Source organism: Echinops telfairi, unplaced genomic scaffold (genome assembly GCF_000313985.2).
Source record: "Echinops telfairi isolate 266 unplaced genomic scaffold, ASM31398v2 ScPeMD7_7420;HRSCAF=8458, whole genome shotgun sequence".
Taxonomy (NCBI): domain Eukaryota; kingdom Metazoa; phylum Chordata; class Mammalia; order Afrosoricida; family Tenrecidae; genus Echinops; species Echinops telfairi.
Genome location: NW_022111320.1, coordinates 10,986,780 through 11,011,783, shown reverse-complemented (window position 1 = coordinate 11,011,783; position 25,004 = coordinate 10,986,780). Strand labels below are relative to the sequence as shown.

The window sequence follows — 25,004 nt, the reverse complement described above, 5'->3', positions numbered from 1 at the left end:
CTTTCCAGCTTTAACTGGAAAGTTTATGTTGTTGGCCTTGTTCTTGAAGGTGTTGTATAAGTTTTTGATTTTGGATTTCTTCTCTTTTTTCTTGCGTGGGTTGATTTCTATAAATTGGTTTCTGATTGCTGTTTTTGCTGTGCCCCATAGGTTTTGATATGTTGTGTTATCAATCGCATTTGTCTCAGGGTATTTTTATATTTCCTCCTTTATTTACTTTATTACCCAATTCCTTTTGAGTATTAGGGTGTCCAAGTTCCACATGTCTGTCTTGATGTTACTGTTTTATTGTCGAGTTCTACTTTTATAGTGTTGGGGTCTGAGAAGATTGGTTGTAGGACCTCATTCTTTTTAATTTTTTGAAGCATGCTTTATGACCTAGGATGTGGTCTATTCTAAAAAATGTGCTGTGTGTGTTGGAGAAGAATGTATACCATGCTTTTGTCGGATGGACTGTTCTATATATATCTATGAGGTTGATTTTGTTGATCTTTTTTGTGTCTTTGAGTTTTTTTTATTGATGTTCTGTCTTTCTTCGAGAGTGGCATTTTGAAGTCTCTTGTATTGTCGAGGTGTCTTTATAATTTTTCAATTCTGTAAGAATTTTATTAATATAAAAAGGTTAATTTCTATATTTGGCACCTTAATGATCCCCTTGCAGTAATATGACAGGTTTTAATCTGATAGGCAAAGGTCTGTATTTGTAAGAAGTGAGAGAGGAAAATTTCCCCTAATACCAATCCTCATGCTCAATGTAAACAGAGCTCAATCAACTGAGAAATATATCTCTACAAAGCACCAACTGATGGGCTGCACCTCGCAGTCGGACGATACTCACATGACTCCTCATATCAACAGTCAATAGATAAATCCTATTCCAGCGAAAGCAATCTTATGTATGGTTCTTCAGGAAAATTCACTTCAAAGGTACTCTTAAAAGTGTTTAAAAGCAAATATGTTATATTGAGAAGTAAGGTGTGACTGACCCAAACCATGTGACTTACCATCCACTGCCAGAAGAACCAACACATCTGTCTTGGGAGAAGCGTGTGAACAGTTAGAATTCTCCTCAGAAGTGAGATTATGGAGATATGGTCTCATCTATTTTGGGTGTGTTATCAGGAGAGACCGGTCCCTGGAAAAAGTCAGTGAAAACAAAGAAGAGCCTCCATGAGAAGGATTGACACAGTAACTATGTCACATGGACTCTGATATAGAAGCCATTCTAAGACTGGCGAAGAACTGGGCAGTGTTTTGGTCCATTGCATATAGGGTTGCTATGAATTTTAACAGACTAGACTGCACACGTGGCCATGCCCCTCCAAAAGTTGCCATTTAAATCCTTTCCGACTCAGAGAGACCCTACATGCATTCGAGTAGAACTGCTCTCCCTGTTCAATGGCTGGGATTCTAAAGTAGATTACCAGATCTTTCTTCAGAGGTGTCTGCTCAGGTTTGAAAGAACAGCTTTGAATGGTCAACCTTTGTTTAGTAGACAAAAACTTAACTATCTGTACCACTCAGTGACTTATTGCATATAAACTTATTTTTATATAGCTTTTTCCTTCAACTTTAATGTTTCTAAAAATGCAAATAATTTCAATTAAAATATATTTTCACAATTTTAAAAATGAAAGTTTTTATTATGTGAGGATATTCATCAACCCTTTTCTACTCAGCTTATAAGTGAGCTTTTTGGAAATATCTGTATATGGGTTATCTTATCATTAATTTCATGCCTGGTGAAGTTCTAAATTTTGTCTCTGTATTTCTCTTTTTCATTTTTTTAAATCATTTTATTGGGGACTCTTACAACTCATCACAATCCATATAGACATCCATTGGGCCAAGTACATTTGTACATTTGTTGCCATCATCATTCTCAAAACATTTTCTTTCTACTCTAGCCCTTGGTATCAGCTCCTCATTTTTCCCCTCCCTCCCCGTCTCCCCCCTCCCTCATGAAGCCTTGATAATTTATAAATTACTATTTTGTCATATTGTACACTGTCTGATATCTCCTTTCACCCACTTTTCTGTTGTCCATCTCCCAGGTAGGGGGTTATATATAGATCTTTGTAAAGGTAGAAAATTTTGGATTTTCTACCTCACCTTCCCTCCACCCTCCTGGTATCACCATTCTCACCAGTGGTCCTGGAGGGATCCTCTGTCCTGGATTCCCTGTGTTTCCAGTTCCTATCTGTACCAGTGTACATCCTCTGGTCTAGCCAGATTTGTAAGTTAGAATTGGGATCATGATAGTTCAGGGGGTGGGGGGAGGAAGCATTTAATATTTAATCTTAAATATTTGAAAATAGTTAAAATAATTATTAATATTAAGTACATTAAGAAACTGAAAATATTTTTTATATTTTCACTATTTTTATATACTTTTCAAATTCATTTTGTAGAAATTTTCATCCAGCCTACTCCTATAGTAACCTACCGAGTTACTGGTGGAATTTTGGATTTTTACATCTTTCTTGGTGATACTCCAGAAGAAGTAGTGCAACAATATCAAGAGGTATTCATCATGCTTATATTATACAATTCTTTTATATCCTACTTGTCCTTCTTCTAACATGTCTGATTATTAAATTCACTTTATGTACTTAAGGCTCTTTAAATGATATAAATATTTGCCTTTTTTTCAAATGTGATTTATTTGTCTACATAATGACATATATATTTAAATATCTATATTTATGACTTCAAAATAGTTTCTGGCTTCTAAGCCGCTGAGTTCAAGAGTTGAAAATCTTTGAGATAATTTACATAAAATATTTAATTATTCATGAACGCCTTTGCAGCTACGAAAGAATCTTAGATTTGAGACAAGAATTTGAAGTAGACATAGTGCTGGGATTCAGCAGATTCACATTGGTTCAGCAGAACTGATATAAAATTTTTGTTGAGTTTGGTGAATAAGTTGTTAAAATGGCAATAGCAATCAGGGTTCTCTCTAAGGTGCGTAGCTGAACAGGTGGCTATTGTGAAAAATCACAAATTTACATTCTTTACACCTTTTGAATATTTACTGAGGAACAATGGTACTCTGATCTCACGTTGAAATAATAAACATGTTATTCAAAACCAGTTGAACATTGGATATGGAAGACTGAAGAATGAATTTGAATTATGGTCCTGGCAGAAAATATTGAAAATAGCATGTAAGCCAAAAGAACAAAGAGATCTGTCTTGGTACAAGTACAGTTAGAAGGATCCTTAGAAGCAAGGATGGTGAGACTTTGTCTCATGTTTTTTGGAATGTTATCAGGGGAGGCCAGTCCCTAGAGAAGGACATCATGTTTGATAAAATAGAGGGCCCGTGAAAAAGAAGAAGACCATGCAAAAAGATGAAGTGACGCAGTGGCCACACAATGGATTTGAACATAAGAGCACTTGGGAGGATGGCACCAGCCCAGGAGTTGCTTCCTTCTGTTCTGCATGCGGTTGCTCTCAGTCAGAACAAATGGATGACGTCCAACCACAACATAATAAGAACTTAGCACTATTAACCAAGGATGTTACATTTAAAACACCCTCACCTTTTGTTGAAACTAGTCATAAAACAACATTTTTTTTGGTTTGTTGAACTAATATATTAATGTTCAAAAATATTTCCAAATGGTTTTATTGGGAGATGATCCACATACCATACAACTCAATAGTTTGATCATATAAAAAGGAGTTGTACAATCTCTACCACAATTAATTTTAAAACATTGTTTTCTCTTATACTCCTTGTAATTAGCTCCACGTTTCTCCCAATCTCTCCTGCCATACCCCGGAGAAGCAATTAGTGCAGTTACTGTTTCTGTGGATTCACTCACCCTGGATTTATTATAGCAAAAAATATGAATAAAAGCAAAATCATAAAAAGCTAACATTAGCAAAATAAAATAGAGAAAAACCTCAATAAAAAAGAAAACAAATTATTAAAAACTAGAACAAGTTTAAACTGGGTTTAAAATGAGATCAAATGATAAAATATTAACTTTTAACCCAGTTACTGCTGCCATAATCTACTTTAATGCACTCTGCAGGATGTCAAGGCTATTCACATTCCTGGTCTGTATTCACAGGGAATTCACTGGAGTAAAGCCATGTGTATTTCTCCTTCACTTACTTTTAAAAGCTGACACAACATTTAATTGAGCAAAATGGGGATAAAACAAGGTAGTCTACTTAAACTCAATTCCATGTACTTTACTCATCTATCTTTACAATACCCTCTATTTGATAGTCTGGCCACTCACATTATACTACTTTGGTGAAAGTGTATGCAACAGAGGCTTAATCTATGCGTGGACCCTGCCAATGGATTGGGGCTTCTACTTTCATCCATAGCCTTCTGAAAATTGCATGTTCACAATTTAACCTTTGATAATATTCTATCCTTTTGATTTGGATTATACTATTTACACTCCTTGAATCACACAGGCTGGTGTGCTTCTTCTATGTGAACTTAGTTGACATTCCGCTTAGATGGCTGCTTGTTTGTAAATAAGCTTTTAAAACCCTAGACATTATTCTTTCTGATAGCTGGACACCATTTGTTTACCCACCACAATTTGTTATAGCACCTGCATCTTCAGTGATCTCTTTTTGAGGGCAAGCATTAAGGAAGGCCATGTCATAAGAATGAATTGTTCTTACATTGGAAATATAATTAAATGCAACCTCATTATCATTCATATATCTAGGGGTTATATATGTTTCTGGTTCACCTTAGAGACATCATTGTTTCCCTGGGGCATAAGGTAATTCTACTGATAGTGTAGAATTTTATCTCATGTACTTTGCAAAAGTTATGAAGACAGACCATTTCCTGGGATAGGGTATTATACTCGCAAAAGTAGATATTGGAAAACAAGGCCCTTGATGAGATGGATTGATAACTTCACAAACGGGCTCACAATAATGATTGTGAGCATGGTGCAGGAATAAAGTAGTATTTTGTTTTGTTATATTTAGGATAATTTGAGTTGGAGTCAATTTGAGGACATTTAAGAACAGCAATATAGATGTAAATAGGTACAGATATAGATGTAGATATAATATATGCCTATAGAGAGAAACACTCAATTGAATTGTATATAAATATATTTTACGTATTTTTGTATGGGAATTAAATTATAGATTTAATTACATATGGAAATGTTTTAATCAAATATAATACATTTAGTAATATAATTTTAAATTATTGACATTTCAGTTGTTTACACCCTATCCATGCTAGTAAGGGTTTTTAAATTCTAAAGATTATGACATTACTAAAATAATTGTATTATATTAAAATGGAGGATGATCACTTGATTTTATCCTGTTCCTCATTATTATTATTATTATTATGTCATAGCGTGTATGGTGAAGAATTTTCTGGTTATCTTGAATCACTTTCAGGTTATCTCGCATAATATTATGTAATTTATGAAGCCTAACACACATTATGGCACAAGGTATCCACTTGAAGGATGCACTTTCTAGTTTTAACACAAATGAAATATAAATGACAAAGCAAAAAATGTCTTTAGTATTTTAAAATAAGATTCCTAATAGATTATATATAAATTATATTAGAATATAAATGCCATCATTTCTTTCTTTGTATGAAAGAATGTAATCATACTTAAACAACTATTAGACCTGTAGCAGCATAAGAAATATGTTTATATTAGTTTTGAATCATGAATATATTTTCCGTTCTCATTTACTTCAAGCTCATTGGATTACCAGCAATGCCGTCCTACTGGAGTCTTGGGTTTCAGCTCAGTCGCTGGAATTATAAATCACTAGATGTAGTTAAAGAAGTGGTGAAAAGAAACCGAGATGCTGGCATACCATTTGTAAGTGGAATAAAATGGCTATGGGGATATTTGTAAGATTCAATTTTGTCATATGGTGGTACCCATAGGAAATTGAATGGAATATGCACCATATAGTTTATTAATAGTCATCATTTAATGGTGGTGTACTCAGAAATTAAAAAAATAAACTAACTTGGTAAATAGTAGCATTGCTACCTTACTGGAAAACAAGTGAAAGAGCCCTTGAGACAGAGTGGCTGTGAGTTGGTCTGTTAACCATGAAGCCAATGGTTTAAAATGATCAGCTGCCCTTCTGAAGAAAGACGGTACTTTCTACTCCTGTTACAGTCTTGGAACCCACAGGGTCAGTTCTATCCTTTTGTACAGGGTTGCTATGAGTCAGAATTGACTCATTGGCCATAAGGGTTTTTTTTTGTTCGTTTTTGAAGTTTATTTTCCATACTTATTATGTTTATTGTACAAAGTAATTGGCCTTAAAAGTGAAAGGGATTACAGAATTATTTCAGTAGTATTTGTTGAACTATACTGCGCTAATTTTCAGGATACACAGGTCACTGATATTGATTATATGGAAGACAAAAAAGCCTTCACATATGATGCAGTTGCATATAAAGGACTACCGGAATTTGCTCAAGATTTGCATGACCATGGACAAAAATATGTCATAATCTTGGTAATGTTTGATTTTATATCAATGCATTCTTCACGGTTGCACCTTTAATAACTTGATAGATTTTCTAGAGTTTCTTCTTTTTATTATTAGGACCCAGCGATTTCCATAGGAAAACGTGCCAATGGAGCTTCGTATGCCAGCTACGACCGGGGAACTGAAAGAAAAGTGTGGGTCAATGACTCAGATGGGACAAAACCAATTATTGGAGAGGTAAATGATAATATTCATTAAAGATGTGCTGTCAGATTGTCTGTTCTGCCACCAAATTCCTGTATATGTGTGTGTTTGCTTTTCTAAAACTTCAGGTGTGATTTTGATTGTGGAGAGGAATCACAAAAGCAGTTTAAGTCTCTAAAATGGTGTTTTTAGAGGCTAGTTACACCAGGAGTACACAGCCATAGGAAATCACCACTTCCATAAATAGAGCAATTAAAAACAAAATTTTACAATCTAGATTATTGTATGCTAATCCAGAAGCCTATGCGAAAGTTAATAATATAATTAAAAATATAAGTTGACTACTTATATCTTATGCTCGAAATGACATTTTTGACCATTAGCCTACAAATAAAATAATGAAGTGACTATAATTAAAATATTACTTATTAGGTAAGAAAACTGAATTTTAGGAGAGGTGAAGTGAAATCACAGAGCTCATAGGAAACAGAGTCAAAAAATTGTCCTCATTCTAAAATGTATACCGTTACTAAAATAAATAATATCTTATAGAAAACTTTATAAGTCATAGGCAAAACTACCATAGTTTCTAGGTTTATTGACTTAGTTATTCCCCTTCTACCATTCGGAAAATGGAATAACACAGAAGGAGAAAATATAAATTTGTATTTTAGATGAAAAATTTCTTCCAATAAATATGGATTCCATCAAGAAAATAACACACTTCCTTCCCTATAACTAGTTGCTATTGGCTTGAGTTACTGACACAAAGTGATGGCATCTGTACGAGAACAGTATGTTCCACAGAGTTTTCAATGGCTTGTTTTCAGGAGATTGTTGGGATCTCCTTTCAAAGGCTGTCCGAGTGGACTGGGACCTTCCACGCTGGGGTCAGCACCCAAGAGTGCTGGTTGCACCATTCAGGGACTCTTGTTCTCATTAATGCCTGTTACTAGCCCACAAAATGAGAATCTGTTCTGTTGGAAATGGATGTCTTAGACAATGAATATATTTCCTTGGGATATACAAGCATTATCAGGTATCCTAATCTATCTGAAATGGAATTACTCTTGTTTAACATTATTTTTGTAAGTAAAAAAGAAAACGTCACAAAAAGTTGTAAAAAACATAAATTATTCAGAGGCAACAACTTACAGTGGATGGATTTGGATATGAGGTTAAAGTCCAAATAAATACCTGAAGTGCTCTTTATTAGTGCTGTGATAGTGAAAAACTTATGACTTCTTTGTGCCTCATTTTCTTGATCTGTAAAATTGATTGTGTTACAAAACCTAGCTCATTTGTAAAATAGTAATTGTAGTACCCAACTCCTAAGGTAATGATGAATTATTTATTGCATAATACTGAGAATGGCCCAGCATATAACAAGTACTATATCCATTTTATTAAATAAAAATTAATAATTGCCTTAGGATAGTTTCTTCCTGTATTTCTTAGGAAGAGATAACTTTCTATAGCAAATAATGTTTTCTGTGTGCATGTTTGTTTATAAATCAAACAATGAAGATGCTTATAATGATTTCCTTTTACCTAACCTACTATACACAGAAATACTCTAGTTTCAGTAAAAAATAGCAGCCTATTCTGATATTTTAAAAATGTTTTCCTTGTGTAAATGTTTCATCATTTAATTTTGTCTTTATCTTTTTAATTTATTTTAATGTAAGCATGACTTTATTTTATATACAGATGATGTATGAGTCACCCATACTTCAAGAAGTATATTTTATTTTTAATAATTTTTGCTATATGAATAACTGAATGAGGTTTGAATTTCATTTGTTTGTCATTTATGTGTGAATATATGTGTATTGTGTGGATACCTGTGTAATGTATGGATATGTGTGTAATGTATGAATATATGTGTGCGCTCTATTATTGTAGGTGTGGCCAGGACTCACAGTGTACCCCGACTTCACTAATCCTCAATGCATAGAATGGTGGGCCGAAGAATGTAGTCTTTTTCACCAAGAAGTGAAATATGATGGTTTTTGGATTGTAAGTAAAAATTTTAAATATGTCCTATAAGTCAGTAAGCATAAAATTATTTAGGCACAAAATATTATGAAACAATGGAGTATATGCTTCTCATATATTAAAAAACAAATTCTTATAATATTTTTTGTACCATATGGAAATATGTAACAATCATATTCTTGGGATAGACAAGGTGTATACTAAAAATTGTAGTTGAGGTTTATTTCTCTAGTCAAGTCTGAAATGTCTGTTCCTATAACTGACGTACAATGAGGTTAGAATAATAATTGATCTTTGAAAATCAGTTCGTGAGATTTATAAACACTCCGATATCCAGACTCTGGTGGGGGAGAGGGTGGGCTGTTGAAGAGAAGTTTGGCTGTTTAAACCCACCAGGCTTCCACTCCCAGGAAGATTTTCAGCCTCAGCAACCCAAATGGGCAGTTCTACTCTGTTCCGTAAGGTTACTATGAGTTGGAATCAGCTTGATGGCAAGGAGTTTCGTTTTTTGGAGTTTGATTTGAAACAATATCATCCCAGAAACACAGATGTCTTAGTTTCTTAGCATTCCATGAGAATGTACTAGAAAGTGGGTAGCTTTAACGAGCAGACGTTTATAGTCCCATTATTACTGAGACTAGAATTCTGAATCTGGATAGAGGGGGAAATGATGTGGCAGCCACTTCTGACATCTGACCTCTGACGAGATGAAAGGGAAGGATAAGTCAACTCCACATCTTCCCAAGGATGATTTAGATGAGACAGAGGTCAGTCATGGTCCTACCCAGTTCTTTGGTGAGAGTTACAGAGATGTGGAAAGAAATGCAGTAAAAATAATTGAACTTCATCAAGATTGAAAATGTTGATTCCTTCTGAAAATTCAGAGGTAGCAGTTTCAAGCCTATTTACTAATTCATTTCCAGAAAATTTCAGGACTTTCTTGCTACTTGTTGATGGCAAGTTCCCCTAGATACGTGTTGATGGTAAATGTCCCAAATGGGTGCATTTGTTTCTGTAACTATTCACTTGCTTTAAAAGCACCATGTAAATGGATCAACATTTAGCCTACTAAATTGTGACTTTGTTTTCTGATAAAATCTATAGAGAAAAATACAATTTTCCAAACAAAGTTATGTTCAAAACTACAGAATTTAATACTTTAGCATAATTTTATTTGTGAGTACAATTCAGTGCATGTCATCACATTTCACTCGACAATAATCAAGCAATTGCTGTGACATGAACACAAATGTACCACTCCCTCTCTTAAACTTCCTTTTCAGTAAGTGATAAACTAGGTGAAACTGTTTCAAGCTCCGTGGACCATAACTTTATGAATTGGAATACTTAAAAGTTATTTATCTTTTTCCGTCTTTCATTTTCTCATGAGACTATGGGATCACACTGTACTGCACATAGCATTATGCACAGAACACTATATTCTCACTGCTGGAAAGTTTATTACAACTCATGGCAAGCACACCCATGAAGAGTAGAATTGCAGCATCTATTTTGAAGACTGGGACGTTTTGGAAAAAGATGGTCATGCCTACCTTCAGAGGGCGCCTTTGAATGGGAGTGGACCAACAAGCATTAAACAGTGGCTCTTCAGAATATCACAGAACTAGATGAAGGCAGCTGAATGAGCATCATACATTGAACGACTGAATGTACTAAGAATGTGTACAATGATAGGCTCACAGTGAGAAGACTAAAACTATTTGTAAAATTCACTTGCTTAACACAGTGCAATTTGTATTTTCTATGTATAACTAGGTCAAAACATAAATAATTTTTGGTTGTTTGTAATTCCCTAGCACCTGGTAAGGGTTCTCTGTCATCTAGTATGTATTTTTATTCAATAGATATAATATTATCTACGTCAATATTGTAACTTATTTTAGCTAAGAAAGCTCTTTTTAAATAGATTAATAGATTAATAGTTTACATTTGTCTGAAAGAAAATGAGAATACTACTACTGTCATTTGCAAACACCATTTTCAAATAATTGGAGAGTTTGGGTTTACATGCTTTATAGTAATTTTGAAACACCTGTCCTTAATTGTATATCTACTCAGGACATGAATGAAGTTTCCAGCTTTGTTCAAGGTTCTACGGAAGGATGCAAGGACAACAAATGGAATTATCCACCTTTTACCCCAGGTAAATTAAAAAGTATTATGTAATTATCATTGGTTGAGACAAATATCCCTATAGAATAGTAAATTCTAAATAATGAGCTTTTTGTATATATTTTTTCTATTATCTGGAGACTCTGCAACCAAATGGCTTTTTATACTCATTGAAAATATTTATTATTAGATTCTGGGAGAAGAAGCTAGGTATTTTATTTTCATGTCTGTCTTAGATTTGAGTTTTTGCTGAAGCCTGTCCATGTGTGACTTGTGGGTTCGTGAAGTACTACAGCATCACTGAAGTGTCACAGAGACACATAACCCACCAGTCGAACAAACTTAAAGAAAAGGTGGTGGGTCCTTCTTTCCGTATAACTGTGAATTATGCCTAACTGAAGGAAACAATGATCAAAATTGGACCAATATACATCAAGTTAAGCGAAGGAAAACATTGAAATTGTCAATGACTTCATCATTCTTGAATCAATAATCAACATGCCCAGAAGCAGTGATCCAGAAAACAAATAGTGCTTTGCACTGAGAAATATTTGGCCAAAGGAATAACTCATTAACGTTTTTAAAAGATAAGATTAATTGACTTTGATGACTATGGTGTGTTTAATCTCAAGCTGTAGTCTTTTCAATGAGCTCACACACATGTAAATATAAAAAAATAACAATTAAAAAGGCATACAACAAACTCGTACAAAGATTCATTGACATTTTCTTTGTGAGGAAGATAGAATATATTGGATTTCCAATTAAAAAGACCAGTTTCTTAAGGGAGAGAGAAAAAAAAGAGTGATGCAGGATGCATCAAAAGAAGATATAAGTTTATGCAGTCATTTTAACACATAAAACTGATCATTTCAGGACCAAGAGCTACCTGTATTAAAGGAAAATGTTCAAGTGTCCTGAAGACTGTTGTTATACAGATTGGTGAAAAACAAGGGCCTAGAAATTGAGAATAACATTTAATGCTCCAACAAATAGATGCATTTATTAGTCTATGTTGAGCAATTTGCAAAACAGCTACCTGTTTTGCATTCCAAGTGTGATCAAACTGGACACAGAAATTATTGATCAGGATTAGTGATATCACACACAAGCAAATATCTGGAAGATAATTCAAAAATGGCTGCAGTAGTATATTAACAAGAGTCTCACAAAAGTTTAAGCCAAATTCAGAATAGGGTATGGAAATAGAGGAAATTATTGTTCATATCATAAAGATTTTGCTGAAATCAATGAATGCAGAAATATATACACCTGCTTTTTACTGACAATTGGATGTGTGGATCCTAACAAATTGTGGATTAGTGAAGACTCGAAATTCCCAAACCTGTTGTCATAGAGTATCCTACTTTGATCAAGAAACAGTTGTTTAAATACCACAAAGGAATATGGCATGGTTCAAAATTAGAAAATGGGTGAGGTAGAGTTGTATTCTTTGACTTACTTGATTTGTATAAAGAACAAAAAGCAAAGGAGCTGAAATATATGAAGCATATTTTTTCATAGAGTGGAGATGACACATTAATTATGGGTGTTATGTAGATTATATGACTTTACTTGCCAAAAATGAAGACCCCCCCAAGTATCACTTTCTGAAGTAAAAATCAGCCTTTGTTATGAATGAATTACACATGAAACAGAAGAATTGCCCTTTTACTTCTTGCATATGGTCCCTAATTTTAATAATTAGTTATCATAAAAAGGTATTATGAAAATAGAATTAAAATGATGAAAACATTTTACATATGGTAAGTGAAATATACACAATTTGAATAGTTAGATCTCACATCTTTTTAGAAACAGCAAAAGTGAGCAAAATTTTTAATATAAGAAAAGATGAGATCTTTGGAGAATAAATCTCTTAGAGGGTGTCTGAAGAACTATGTCAATATTTTTTGATACCAAATAAATCAAATTAGAACAGAAAAAACCTTGGACATAGGGCATTGAATTATGCAATTCTATTGAATCAAATTATAATTTAGAAGCAACGTCATGCTGTATGATGAAGAAATTGACATCAATGATTTCTTCTACTTGGATCAGCAATCACTGTCAGTGGAAATACCGTTCAAAGTATTGTTACAATGGTTTTCATTGTAAACCTGTTGCAAAAGACCTCTTAACTTCTTAAAAGTTTTATAAAACAAAGGCAGCACTTTAGTGATAAGGGTGCCTGACCCAAATCATCTTAGAGGTCTATAGCAGCTGGGAAAATTAAAAAGAAAGAATCATGGATGCCATTGAATTGTGATGTTTGTGAAAAATACTGAATATACCATATGCCTCAAGAAAAGTGAACAAGTCAGTCTTGGTTGAGGAAGAGTCATAACGATCCCTAGAAGTGAGGATGGTGAGACATTGTGTGGCTTACTTGAACCAATTGTTTGAGAATGACACCATGTCTGATAACGTAGAATCATCGATCACAAAAAAGAGGGAGTCCCTCAATGGAAAGGCCTATGTAATGATTGTAACAATGGGCTCAGGGACAGCAACGATTATAGGCTGGTCCAGGATGGAGAAGTGCTCCATGATGTTGTATAGGCTGTCCCTAGATTAGGAACACCTAGATTGTATAAAAATCAAAGTATTAAACCAATCCCCATAAAAGCTATTATATTAAAAATTTGATGAGCATAAATAGTTTATACAAAAACATATGTACTTTGTGACATGCTTATGAATACTATTAATTTCTTGTTATGCTAAAGATGTTTGACTATATTTGGAAATATTTTAAAATGTCTTTGTGTGGGAAAGAAATGTATACAAGGTAATATATGCCAAAATTTGACTAAGTGACATAGGCATGAGCTGTATCTAAGTATGTAAGTCTTCTTACATAAAAATCTTGCTTAATGACTTAAGGACATACTAAACAAGGACACTTATTTGAATTCAGGGACCATATATAAGGTCACTGTGATCTGCAGCTTTTACTTGAACACACCTAGTATCAATATATCAAGTCTATATGCCTTGAATTAGATTTCACTTCAATAACATAATTTTTATATTATATTAAGAGAATAATTAAGTAATACAGTAATGCAGGTGGGTATATAGCTTTGAGTTAAAAGTAATGTGTTCTGCGAATTTACTTATTTAAGATAGAGTCACATAATTTATTAAGATCTAGGTATTTCAAGTTCAAAAATAGTGGAATGCAGGGATCACAATGAAACCTAACTGTATTAGTCTAGGTACTTTGGAGAAACAAATCCACAGCAACTCATATATAAGAGAGAGTTTTATGTAAAGAAAATGTGCATCACGAAAACATCCCAATCCAAAGCTGCCCAAGCCCACAAGTCCAACATTAACCCATTAACCCAACATTAGTCCACAAAGTCCTCCACCTCACAAAACAGAGGCAATGATGCTGACTGCAGGAGGAAATCTGAGTTAGTGAATGAACAAGCATCTCAGCATTAGCAGGGATCTCCACACAGCTGCTCCAGCACCCAGGGCTGCATCAGGATAGATTCATGTGGCTTCTCCTTGGGGATGTCTTGTAGGAAGTCAATCTTGCAAGCTGAAGCAGGGATCTGCTAAGGCAGCTGCACTCTGGTGCAACCATCACAAATCAAGAGACCCGAGAACTAGAAAGACAAGGCTCACCACCCATTTATCCCTCCACCTTTCAATTAGCCCCACATTTGATTATCGGCTAGGCTGGCACAATTAACTAACTCATTAACTAATCAATTAAGTCTATTATATTAACACTTTTGATGTTTTATGAAGTATGTTATTACACAGAATCATATGTAAAGAAATGTAAATTTCAAAATGACTCCCTATATCTTAAGAAATATATTGTATTTATTTTCTCTAAGATATTCTTGATAAACTCATGTATTCCAAAACAATTTGCATGGACTCTATGCAGCACTGGGGGAGACAATATGATGTGCATAGCCTCTATGGATATAGCATGGCCATAGCTCAAGAAAAGTACGTATGCTTTCATTTATAACCTCCATTCCTGTTTATAGTCTACAAGCCTTTTGTGATTGTCTAACTATATACTTGAAAATACTGAGTGAGAAAGCAAAAAATAATAATAATAATACGATGAAGAAGATAATAGCATATTTGATTTAGTGCTAAAATTTGTGTCAGTTACAGGCGATTTTCCAAATTCTACCAATACCAGCACCAGTTGCCATTGAGTATCATCAGGCTCTGATAATGGTGGCCAGATGTGTATCAGGATAGAACTTCAGGGGGTTTTCAGTGGGTGATTTGTGGATGTGGACTACAAGGTTTTTCTTCCAAGGAAACCTTGAGTGGATTTGAACCTCCAGCCTTCTGTTTAGCCCCTGAGTGCTTATTGCTTACAATCCCAGGATCCAAAAGCATTATAAAAGAGCCTATACTTTAAAAGGCAATACAGTCCAAATTCTAGTCTCAACAAATTTATGATTTTCTCATACTCAACTGTGATCCAGTTTAAATCCAACCTCCTGCTTGATATCATGATAACATCAAAATTTGCACAGTATACTGATAGAAATAACTTGTTTTACTTTAAATTCAATAAAACTTTATGTAAACAGTATTTAAGCCCATTATTTCAAGAAATGAACAAAGAACATTTTATCATCGAATATGACACCTTTATAAGGTGAGACTAATAGCAGCAGTTACGGGTGATGGTTGATTTCTAGAAACAGACAATAAAGTACTGCTCAAATATATAAATTTTATAATGAAATTGCTATCTGATATTTGAAATGCAGATCTTAAGTCATATAGTAAAAATAATACAAAATGTGTTGAATTCTTGCTTTGATTATTAAATTTTATATTTATAAATTTATTTCAATGAGTTAAAAAAGTATTTTATGCACAAATGCTGAGTAGATGTCCAAAGCACATTCTGAATTATTTTGGTAGTTTTCTTAGGTTCCTGGTACCATAAAAATATATCCAAAAGTGCATGGCTTTAAAGAAGAGAAATTTATTTTGCTTGAGAGACTGAACATCAAATCAAGATCTTATCTATGCCAAGTTTTTTTGTGACTCTCTATCCCACTTTCTGTGACAGCCCTCAGGCAATCCTTGGAGTCCCATCCTAGCTGATAATGCTCGCCTGACAGGATCCCTTCTATGTGTTTGTCCACATCCAGTCTTATTTTATTGTGTGGTACACTTCTAACTCTGTTTAGAACCCTCTGTTATGAGCTCAGAAACAAGAGAAAAACCCCCATTCTAAACTGGGCCATATTTACAAGAACGGGGATCAAGACTTCCACTTTTCAGAAAGAAGGATGAAAATCAATAAAATAAGTAATTCAAGATCTGAAGAATTTCTGAAAACTTTTCCTTTGTGTTTGATGAAAGTGTTTTAAAACAAGTACATCAATCCTCAATAGAAAATTGGCATAAATTTTATATATGCATTTGCAAGGATGATGACTTATCAGTGAGACTTGTAATCATTGCATTTGAAACAAAGAGTTAGATAATATGCATATTAATTAATTATTATAAAACATATTTATTAACACTGTCTTTTTTTTAGAGCTGTACAAAGAGTTTTTCCTAACAAGAGAAGCTTCATTCTCACTCGGTCAACTTTTGCTGGCTCTGGAAAGCATGCTGCACATTGGTTAGGAGACAATACAGCTTCGTGGGAGCAAATGGAATGGTCTATTTCAGGAATGCTGGAGTTCGGTTTGTTTGGAATGCCTTTGGTAAGTCTTTCCATATAATGTTATTTATAAATCTCTAAATTAGCTTAACGAACCATGGTAGTGCTACTGGGAAACCATTGGACTGCTAGAACTGCAAGATCAAATCCTCCAGCCTCTCTGTGGAAGAAACAGGAGGCTGTACCACTCTGGAAAAGTTCACAACCTCTAAACAGGGTCACTATGAAATGGAAAGGCCTTGGTAGCAGTGGGTTTTTAAATCAGACTTACATGTAAACATTATTTTCTTAATGATTTTTGGTAAAATGATTGAAGGCCATGTTACATAGAAAAACGATGCAATCTGAATGCTTAAGGAATTCAAAAGAAACATAAGATAAATGATGTTTGCAGCATTCAAAAGGAGCTCCGTGCTGCAAATAGTTAATTATTCAGGTGCTACCTCAAAGGTTGGTGGTTCAAGTCCACCCAATCACTGCACAGGTCAAATACTTAGTCTTCTGCTGCTGTAAGACTACAGCCAAGATATCCCATGATAAAGTTTTATAGAATTGCTATGGCTTAAAATCTATTTGATAATACCCAATAACAACAACATTTTAATAATTGGAATGAGAAAATGGGATTAAAAAACTATTCAAGCCAACATAACTGGGAAAATTGATATATCAAGAAAAAATGAAAAATATCTTACAAGTAAATATAAAAAGATGATATGAAAAATTCAAATTAGATTGGTTAAAAAAAATCTCAATAGACTAAATCTATCTCAAGAACAATAAGGTCAGTTGAAGTAAAAAAAGCATATGTATGCATATTATTTTAAAAATATATACATATATGGGTATATTATTTTTTAAAGATTACATAAATATTCATTATTTCAATTACCAAATGCAAAAGCACAATCAAATTCAATTTAAGACATAAAATTTATATTAGATCATTCAAAACATCAGAAATCTTGGCAAATCAATTTATATAAACATAGAGGAATTATGCAATATTGATATTCTTGACTAAAGAGAACCGATATATAATTTAAAAACTAAAGAATGTATTAAGAAATTGGGAGGATCCATTTACTTTTTCATAATCGTATACTAAAAGAAAAAAGATTAAACATTTTCATAAATTTTATTTGGTGATTGACTAAAATTAAGTTATTTATCAGACTACATCTTAATAAATTTTAAAATTGGCTTGGGTAATAATTTTACTTCATATCAAACTTATGAAGATAAGTAAGAAAACAATCCAAAAATAGTAAACTCTCTGAATTAAAAATCATTGAAGTCATATGGCAGAGATAGACATTTTAAAAATAGAGAAAAATAGACCAAATTAAGCAAGTTTTGTCCTCCAGAAAAGAAAGCAATAAAAAATATTAAAATATACTTAAATATATGGTACAACTTAGTATACCAGTGAACTAATGAGTAATCCAGGAGTAAATATTAAGAATATGGTTAGGATTTGGGAAAAAAATACTTAAATACATTAAAACTATACCCTCTCAATGGATAGGAAGGATCATATATTAAGAATTTTTATTTTCTCCAAACAATGATAAAATAAACCACAGTCTTTTGTGGAATATTTTTAAAATTCTAAATTTCAGTTGGAAAATTATACATTTTATAGATGTAAAGGATAAGAGTATTGGTCTACTAGATAATGTAATAGCAGTTCAATGATATTTGATGTTGAATATGTAGATATACTAATATAGCCAAATGAGACCTCAGGAATAGCCCCATGTATATCTGGACAATGTTATCACCAAAGGTCAGAAAGGACAGCATTAATAATTCTTATGATCAATTTATTATCCATATGAAAAATAAAATAAAAGGGATTAATTTCTACTTTATTTTTAAATGTCTTGTTGATTAAAGACCTTTTGTGAAAAGTAAATTTTAAATATTTAAACAGAAAGTATTAGAGTAACTCTATGACTTTGACATATGGAATTTAAAAATTTTATTAAAAGATCATTATGTTGCCTTCATTCATTTCTAGACATTTACTTTCTTAGGAGCCATTGCTATCAGTGCCTCATTCCCCCTGCCCCACCCTCATACCCCCTTAATAGATTATAAATTATTATTATCTTCATCTCTCACACAGACTGCTGTCTCTCCTCCCCAGTGTTTTCTGTCGTTCTTCCCCCTAGAAAGGGGTGCATGGTTTTGTGTCAATCATGGTGATCCATCCCCCCTTCTCTTCTCCCTCCCCCCCACCCCTTATTCCTACCCTTCTAGTATCACTATTCCCACTCCTGTTCTTGGATTCTGTGTGTCGTGATCCCCCATCTCTTTTCTATACCTGTGCACATGCTTCAATCTAGTCTGAATTGAGAAGCAGTACTGGAGTCATGATGGTGTGGGGTGAGGATGTCTCAAGGAACCAGAGGAATATTGTGTGTTTCATCAATGCATTATAGCATCTTGGCTGACTCACTCCTTCCAGGTGGCTCCCCTGGGGGGTCAGGGGGCGGGATTCTTCCATTGTCTACAGATGGACTTTAGGTCTCTGCTCAGTGCCCCTTTGTTCTCAACAATAAAGTTTTTGTTTGTTTGTTTGTTTGTTTGTTTGTTTGTTATGTGTCTTCTGATGCCTGACTCCTCATGATCACACTGGTGGTGTGCTTCTTCAATGTGGGCTGTTGCTTCTCTGCTGAATGGCCACTTGTTTAACTTCAAGCTTTTAAGATCCCAGACACTATATCTATCTTCTTCACCACATTTTCTTATACAGCCATTTTGTCTTCAGTGATTATGTTGGGAAGCTGTGCATCTCAGAAAGCCAATTTGTTAGAACAAAGTGTTTTTGTATTGAGGGAGGTTATGAGCAAAGGCACGAAGTCCATCCACTTCCTCAGTATATTGCCATATAAATATATGTTCATAGGCCAATACCTCTATTTTTGTGGATTATTGCATTTATATCTAAACACACCTATGCTTAAACTGCTATCCATTGCTTTGCTTCCTAGGTCTTTCCTCTGTTTCCTTTTTCTTTTCTCCTACCCCACCATCACTTTCCCCTGTTTCTGGTTCTTAGTACTTCCTCTTAGCTAGTTTACTGTTGCTCCCACACCCCCAGGATCTCCATCTCCTCCTTGCTGTTGTCTCTAATTCCCAAGTTGTTCACCATCTATGGGTGCATCACTGCACCCTTCCCCTGCTGCCCTCACCCCACCAATCCCCTCGGGACCCTTGGTCCTGCTGCTTTCTCCTGGGGGTGGCTTCCCATGCCTGTCTTACATAGTAGGCAAACTGACTATGCCAGAGACCAAACAAAAAGAACACAAAAGACTGAAAGAAGGAAAGGAGAGAGGGAAAAAAAAAAAGAGAGAGAGAGAGAGGGACAAAACATGCATAATTCCAGGTCTGTTCACTGACTTTCATGACTATCTCCCCACTGGGGATGGGGGATCTCTGGGAGCTGTCCCTCCTAGCCTGAAGTCCAATTTTGGGGCTCTTCAGGAGCTTCTTAGCTTTGCTTTGCTCCAGTTGCTGATCTGTTATGCTCCCTTCTTGGTTTGCCCTGCTGTGGGAGGTTCACACTACACTGCACTTCCTCCCTGCCATGTGATCCCAGAATTGTCCTCTTTTAGTCTGCTTCAGTAAGGGGACAACATGACACAAGCTGTGGTCTACTCCACAGACCCCTCTGTGTTTCAACTGCTCCCAATAGGGAAGTCATCCTCCGGGCCTGGTGTGCCCACATGGGGTCGGTTGCCCCTTTCTCATTTTTGTTCCTGGTCTGCTTCCATGTGGGCATGGCATGCTGGCCCCTCTCGCCAACCTATAGGTTTAGTGTTGTTCTCCGTCACCTATATTTCTAGGGAGGTGGTCAGATTGACTCTGTTTGGGGCCAGTCCTGTAGCTGTATGTTTTCATGTATTCCTCCACGTGGCCATGTGGCCCTCAAGGTTTGGGGCACCATGGTAGGTTCTGCATGCCCACTCCCAATTCTGTGGAGACAAAATCAATATTCTCCCCCTGGGTGTGTTAGTATCCTGCTTCCCACCTTAAATCATCTCACTCCTGCCCCCCCATTCCCCTTCTTTGTGTTGGACCTACATGCAACCTACCCCCTTGGGTTTGGTCTAACATCCTCCCGACTCCCTGTACCTCTACCTGAATATTGTGATAAAGGTGGCTTCTCTTCTAAACCTACTGTGCTGATTACACTTACCTCAGGGGACACATGCTGTATTTCTCCTTTTGTGATTGGCTGACCTCATTTAGCATACTTTTCTCCAATTATTCCCATGAAATGACGTTTCATGTGATCATCAGTGTTTTTGAGTGATGCATCGGACTCCACTGTGTGTATGTGGCAGAGTTTACTGATCCACTTGTCTACCAATGAGAATTTGGGTTGTTTCCAACTCTGCAATTGTGAGTTGCGCCACAATAAATGTTGGAGTGCAGATGACTGGGCTTGGTTTCTTTCTTACCTCTTCTGGGGACGTGCCCAGTAGAGAGATAGCTGGGTCATAGCTCAATTTCCATTTGCTTTAAATATCACCGGATTGCTTTCCAGGAATAATTTTTAAACACCATAAAAGGCACAAATCAAATATGAAATAGATATAAATTTGACTGCAATATGAAAACTTTTGCTTACCAAAACAAAAATTTTAAAAAAAATTAAAAACCATGTATTGGAATATGATAGTTTCTATGCAGGTAGTCAATGAACAATTATCATTCAATTAAAAGTAAATCTTAAAATTCACAGAACATAAGAAGAATTAGACATGGAAATGGACAAAGAATTCTATAGAAGGAGAAATGCCTATGGACTTAACACAAAATGGAAAGTACATCCATTTTCCTAGTAATTCAGGAAATGCAAATAAAATTCTTCAAATTCACAAAGATATATCACATATAGCAGTAATAATTAAAATCTGCAAACACCTATTGTTGGCATGAGAATGGAACAATGACAACTTTAATGTGCTGTCATTCTGCTTATAAGTAGTTAAAATAAATTTGGGAATAGGATTTACAATTCAAATAAGCCAGAAAAATAATTAAAATATTCTTAGGTGTTTATACCATGAAATAAGAGTACTTTTATGCATTTTTAAGACAAATTTCGTGGAATTACTTTTCGTAATATCATAAATCACCATATATATTCGTGTATAAGCCGAATTTTTCAGCACATTTTTAATGCAGTTTTTGTGATAAAATTAGGTGCCTCAGCTGATATTCGGGCCAGCTTATCTTTGAGCATATATGGTACATGTGAAAATAATATTCATCAGTAGGAGAATGGATAATGATGATATATTTACACAGAGGAAACTGATATAATGGAGAACTTTAGTTATATTAATACATTTGAATGTTATAAAAATAATATTTTAATATATCATCAACATTTACTAAAAATGCAATATAATACAGTGTTTTGATTATGATAAATATAGTATTACATGAGGCAAAATAAATTCATATAAATAGTTATCACTGAATTTGGAATATTTATTATTTCTGGAGTGTTCTTTGAGGAAGATAAATGCAATCAGATATGGGTACATAGTGAATAAAGCTCTTCATTTTAATTGTGATTCCTTTTGTAAATTCAATGAAAGTTGTATGTTGTATTATTTATCTTTTATTGCATCAGATATTTTATTAAGAAGTGAAAAGTCATATCAGGGAAGTATTTTTGGGGTTCAGCAGCACCACATTTTAATACCATATTTTTCCCTTAGATACATTGAATTAGAGCAAATGAAAAAATAAAGTCAAGCTCAGGAAATATACAAAGAAACAACGAACAAAAATTGAATATGACAATGGAATTTGTGTCAAGAACGGATCAAAATTGAAAACTAAATAATTTAGGTTAACAAATAGGCAAAGACAGTAAAACAAAAAATAGATATTAAACAATGCAAATTAATCTGTTGATACAAAAATTGTAATGATCTGACAAAGTGTGAGAGAGTGTACACTTTAAAAAATGCATGTGTGTAATTTTAGGTCGGAGCAGACATCTGTGGGTTTGTGGCTGACACTACAGAAGAGCTTTGCAGACGATGGATGCAGCTTGGGGCATTTTATCCATTTTCTAGAAACCATAATGCAGACGGATACATCGTAAGTGACTTAAGGTTTTGTCCATGTTTAGAAAATAACTGCCTACAGATTACTGGCAATGTACCTAAGCATAAATCTATGGAAGATATGCACTGAAGATTGATAGAATTCTTAAAGCATTGCCAGAAATCTTCATCTCACAATGTATAACTGTTATATTTACAAAAAATTCAAGTAAGAAAAGATGAGACAAAATGTGTTCACAATGAAAACGTTATATTTAAGCCAGAAGCACACACACATTTTTTTTAAATCAATTTATTGGGGCTCATACAATTCATCACAATACATAGATCAATTGTGTAGACACACATATTTTAACGCATCAGTATTTTAAGTTAGATTCAGTGATTTTTCTTTGCATTGGATTCTACCAGTGTTAGTTCCAGGTAATTTTTGTCTCATAAATAAATCGTGTGAATTAATAGTTTCCAGGTTTTGATTAATAAAATAAGAAACTAAAGACACCTGAAAAACAATTTGTATCTGGAGCCCTTCTGTGAGTCATAAAATGGGAACAAGCAAAATTGTTACTTTTAAAGCATGAATATATACTGGTTGGAACAGAAATCCTAGGACATTTTAAGCTTTTCTACTAGCTTAAGGGAGTCTTGCTGACACAGTAAGTTAGGTATTAAACAGCTAAGCAAAAGGTTGGCAATTCGAACTCACCAGCCCACTCTGAGGGGAAAATGAAGTAATCTGGGTCTTTATAGAGCAGCTATTCTTGGCCCTGTAGCATCACTGTAAGTCAGGATGGCTTTAACACGGACTTTTCCCAGAATGTTGTAGGCTCCACTGGGCATTTTTCCCTCCATAGGGAAATGTGAACTCCAGCTAACCAAGTAAATCAAATAAGTCTGTGATGGTTAAGAAATATTTTACTCTTCTCAGATGATTTGCACATAGGGCTTTCATTCTATTTGAGGAAAGACACCACCGCTCAGAGTTTAATCTGGACATAGGCATGGCAGCATATAATGAAATGGCGCAAAGGAGAAATTTCCATAAACACCCTAGCACATGACATTGAGTTGATTCCTATAGAATAGAGCAGGCCTGTCCCTTTGAGTTCCCGAAGCTGTAAATATTTACAGGCTTAGAAAGCATCGTCTTTCTCCTGAGGAGCTCCTGGTAGTTAGAAACTGCTGATGTTGTGGTGATTGGTCCAGCACATAATCCACTGTACCACCAGGAATGTTCAAGGATTTGTCACTTCCTAATAAACGTAAATGGCACTTTCTAGTAAAAGATAATAATAGATAACCCTGACACGAATTACACTAACCAAAGCAAGGCCTAACTTACTTCTATCAAGAAGATAATGACTAGCAACCCTATAGAGCAGAGTTAAAATGCTCGTTAAAGTTTCCAGGAATGGAAATCTTTATGTGAAGCATACATGCTCCTCTTTCACTATTGAAGCATCTGGTGGGTTTGAACTGTGACCTTTTAGCAGCCTGATGTTTATTCCATGGTTTTACCAAGGATTCTTTCTAACTAGTGTACTTGTCCCTGAAGGTGCAGATATCAACGCAAGTTTTTTTTATTTCTGTTTGGAGATTATGCAAAAACATGTGTATTCTTGGTGAAATGGCTATGGATGATACAGGGAAGGGAGCACCCGTGTGTGGGGGAGAACCTTCAAACGCCATGTAGGTCTGAACCTGGTGCAGAAGGCAGGGGAGGAAAGCCATTTGCCAGGGAGAGTCTTAAATTGCAGCGCACATTTTACCAAGCTTCAGTCCAAAAAAAAAAAAGGAGATTCTTGGGAAGAATGTCATATGTTGGGGGACATTTCATAGGAGTAGCCTGCAGAGTATGAGAACCCTGCTCTTTCCCTCACTAGGAGTAACAAAACAAATCTGTAGCCTCATGTTGAACATGGTGGAAGATTCAGTGGGGTAGCAATGGGGCCCTACTTACATGGATATTTGAGCCAGATTACTAATATCTCTGTATATTTTACAAGAGAGTCAAGCTGATCTAGGTAGGGCTGACCAGGAAGACTTATTGCACATACACAGGCCCATCAGCTCTGTTCTTTGTGTCAAAGAGCCTGTACACTACCTAAGCACATTCGTCTAATGATGGTGGTGATACCCCAAACAGCAAGCCCTCTTGAAAGCTCAGTTAAGCCCTGCTTGAGATCTTTCCATGTACTGACATCATATTGGCCAGAGTGTGCCACATTCTAAGCATAAATAGAGACAAACAACCCACTCTCGGCAGTGGGATCTGCAAAGTCAATGGCAAAAAGTGTGAATGCAAGGATGGATGAAGAATTGGAAGCAGGAATATATTCTCTTCAAAACTCACACAATTCATAGCCCTCAAAGTCCTATTTTATTTAACTTAGTTTCTTATCTATTGTATATCT

General features: G+C 34.8%; 1 protein-coding gene across 1 annotated transcript in view; it reads left to right on the top strand.

Moving 5' to 3' along the window:
* Positions 1-25,004, top strand: part of SI (sucrase-isomaltase) — a 93,517-nt gene that overhangs the window by 10,653 nt on the left and 57,860 nt on the right. Inside the window, exons 8-16 of the mRNA XM_004704105.2 lie at positions 2,412-2,524; positions 5,724-5,849; positions 6,373-6,504; positions 6,595-6,714; positions 8,587-8,700; positions 10,759-10,843; positions 14,673-14,790; positions 16,364-16,535; positions 22,508-22,624. Coding sequence (XP_004704162.1) covers positions 2,412-2,524; positions 5,724-5,849; positions 6,373-6,504; positions 6,595-6,714; positions 8,587-8,700; positions 10,759-10,843; positions 14,673-14,790; positions 16,364-16,535; positions 22,508-22,624 — 1,097 coding nt within the window. The remainder of the gene's footprint in view (positions 1-2,411; positions 2,525-5,723; positions 5,850-6,372; positions 6,505-6,594; positions 6,715-8,586; positions 8,701-10,758; positions 10,844-14,672; positions 14,791-16,363; positions 16,536-22,507; positions 22,625-25,004) is intronic.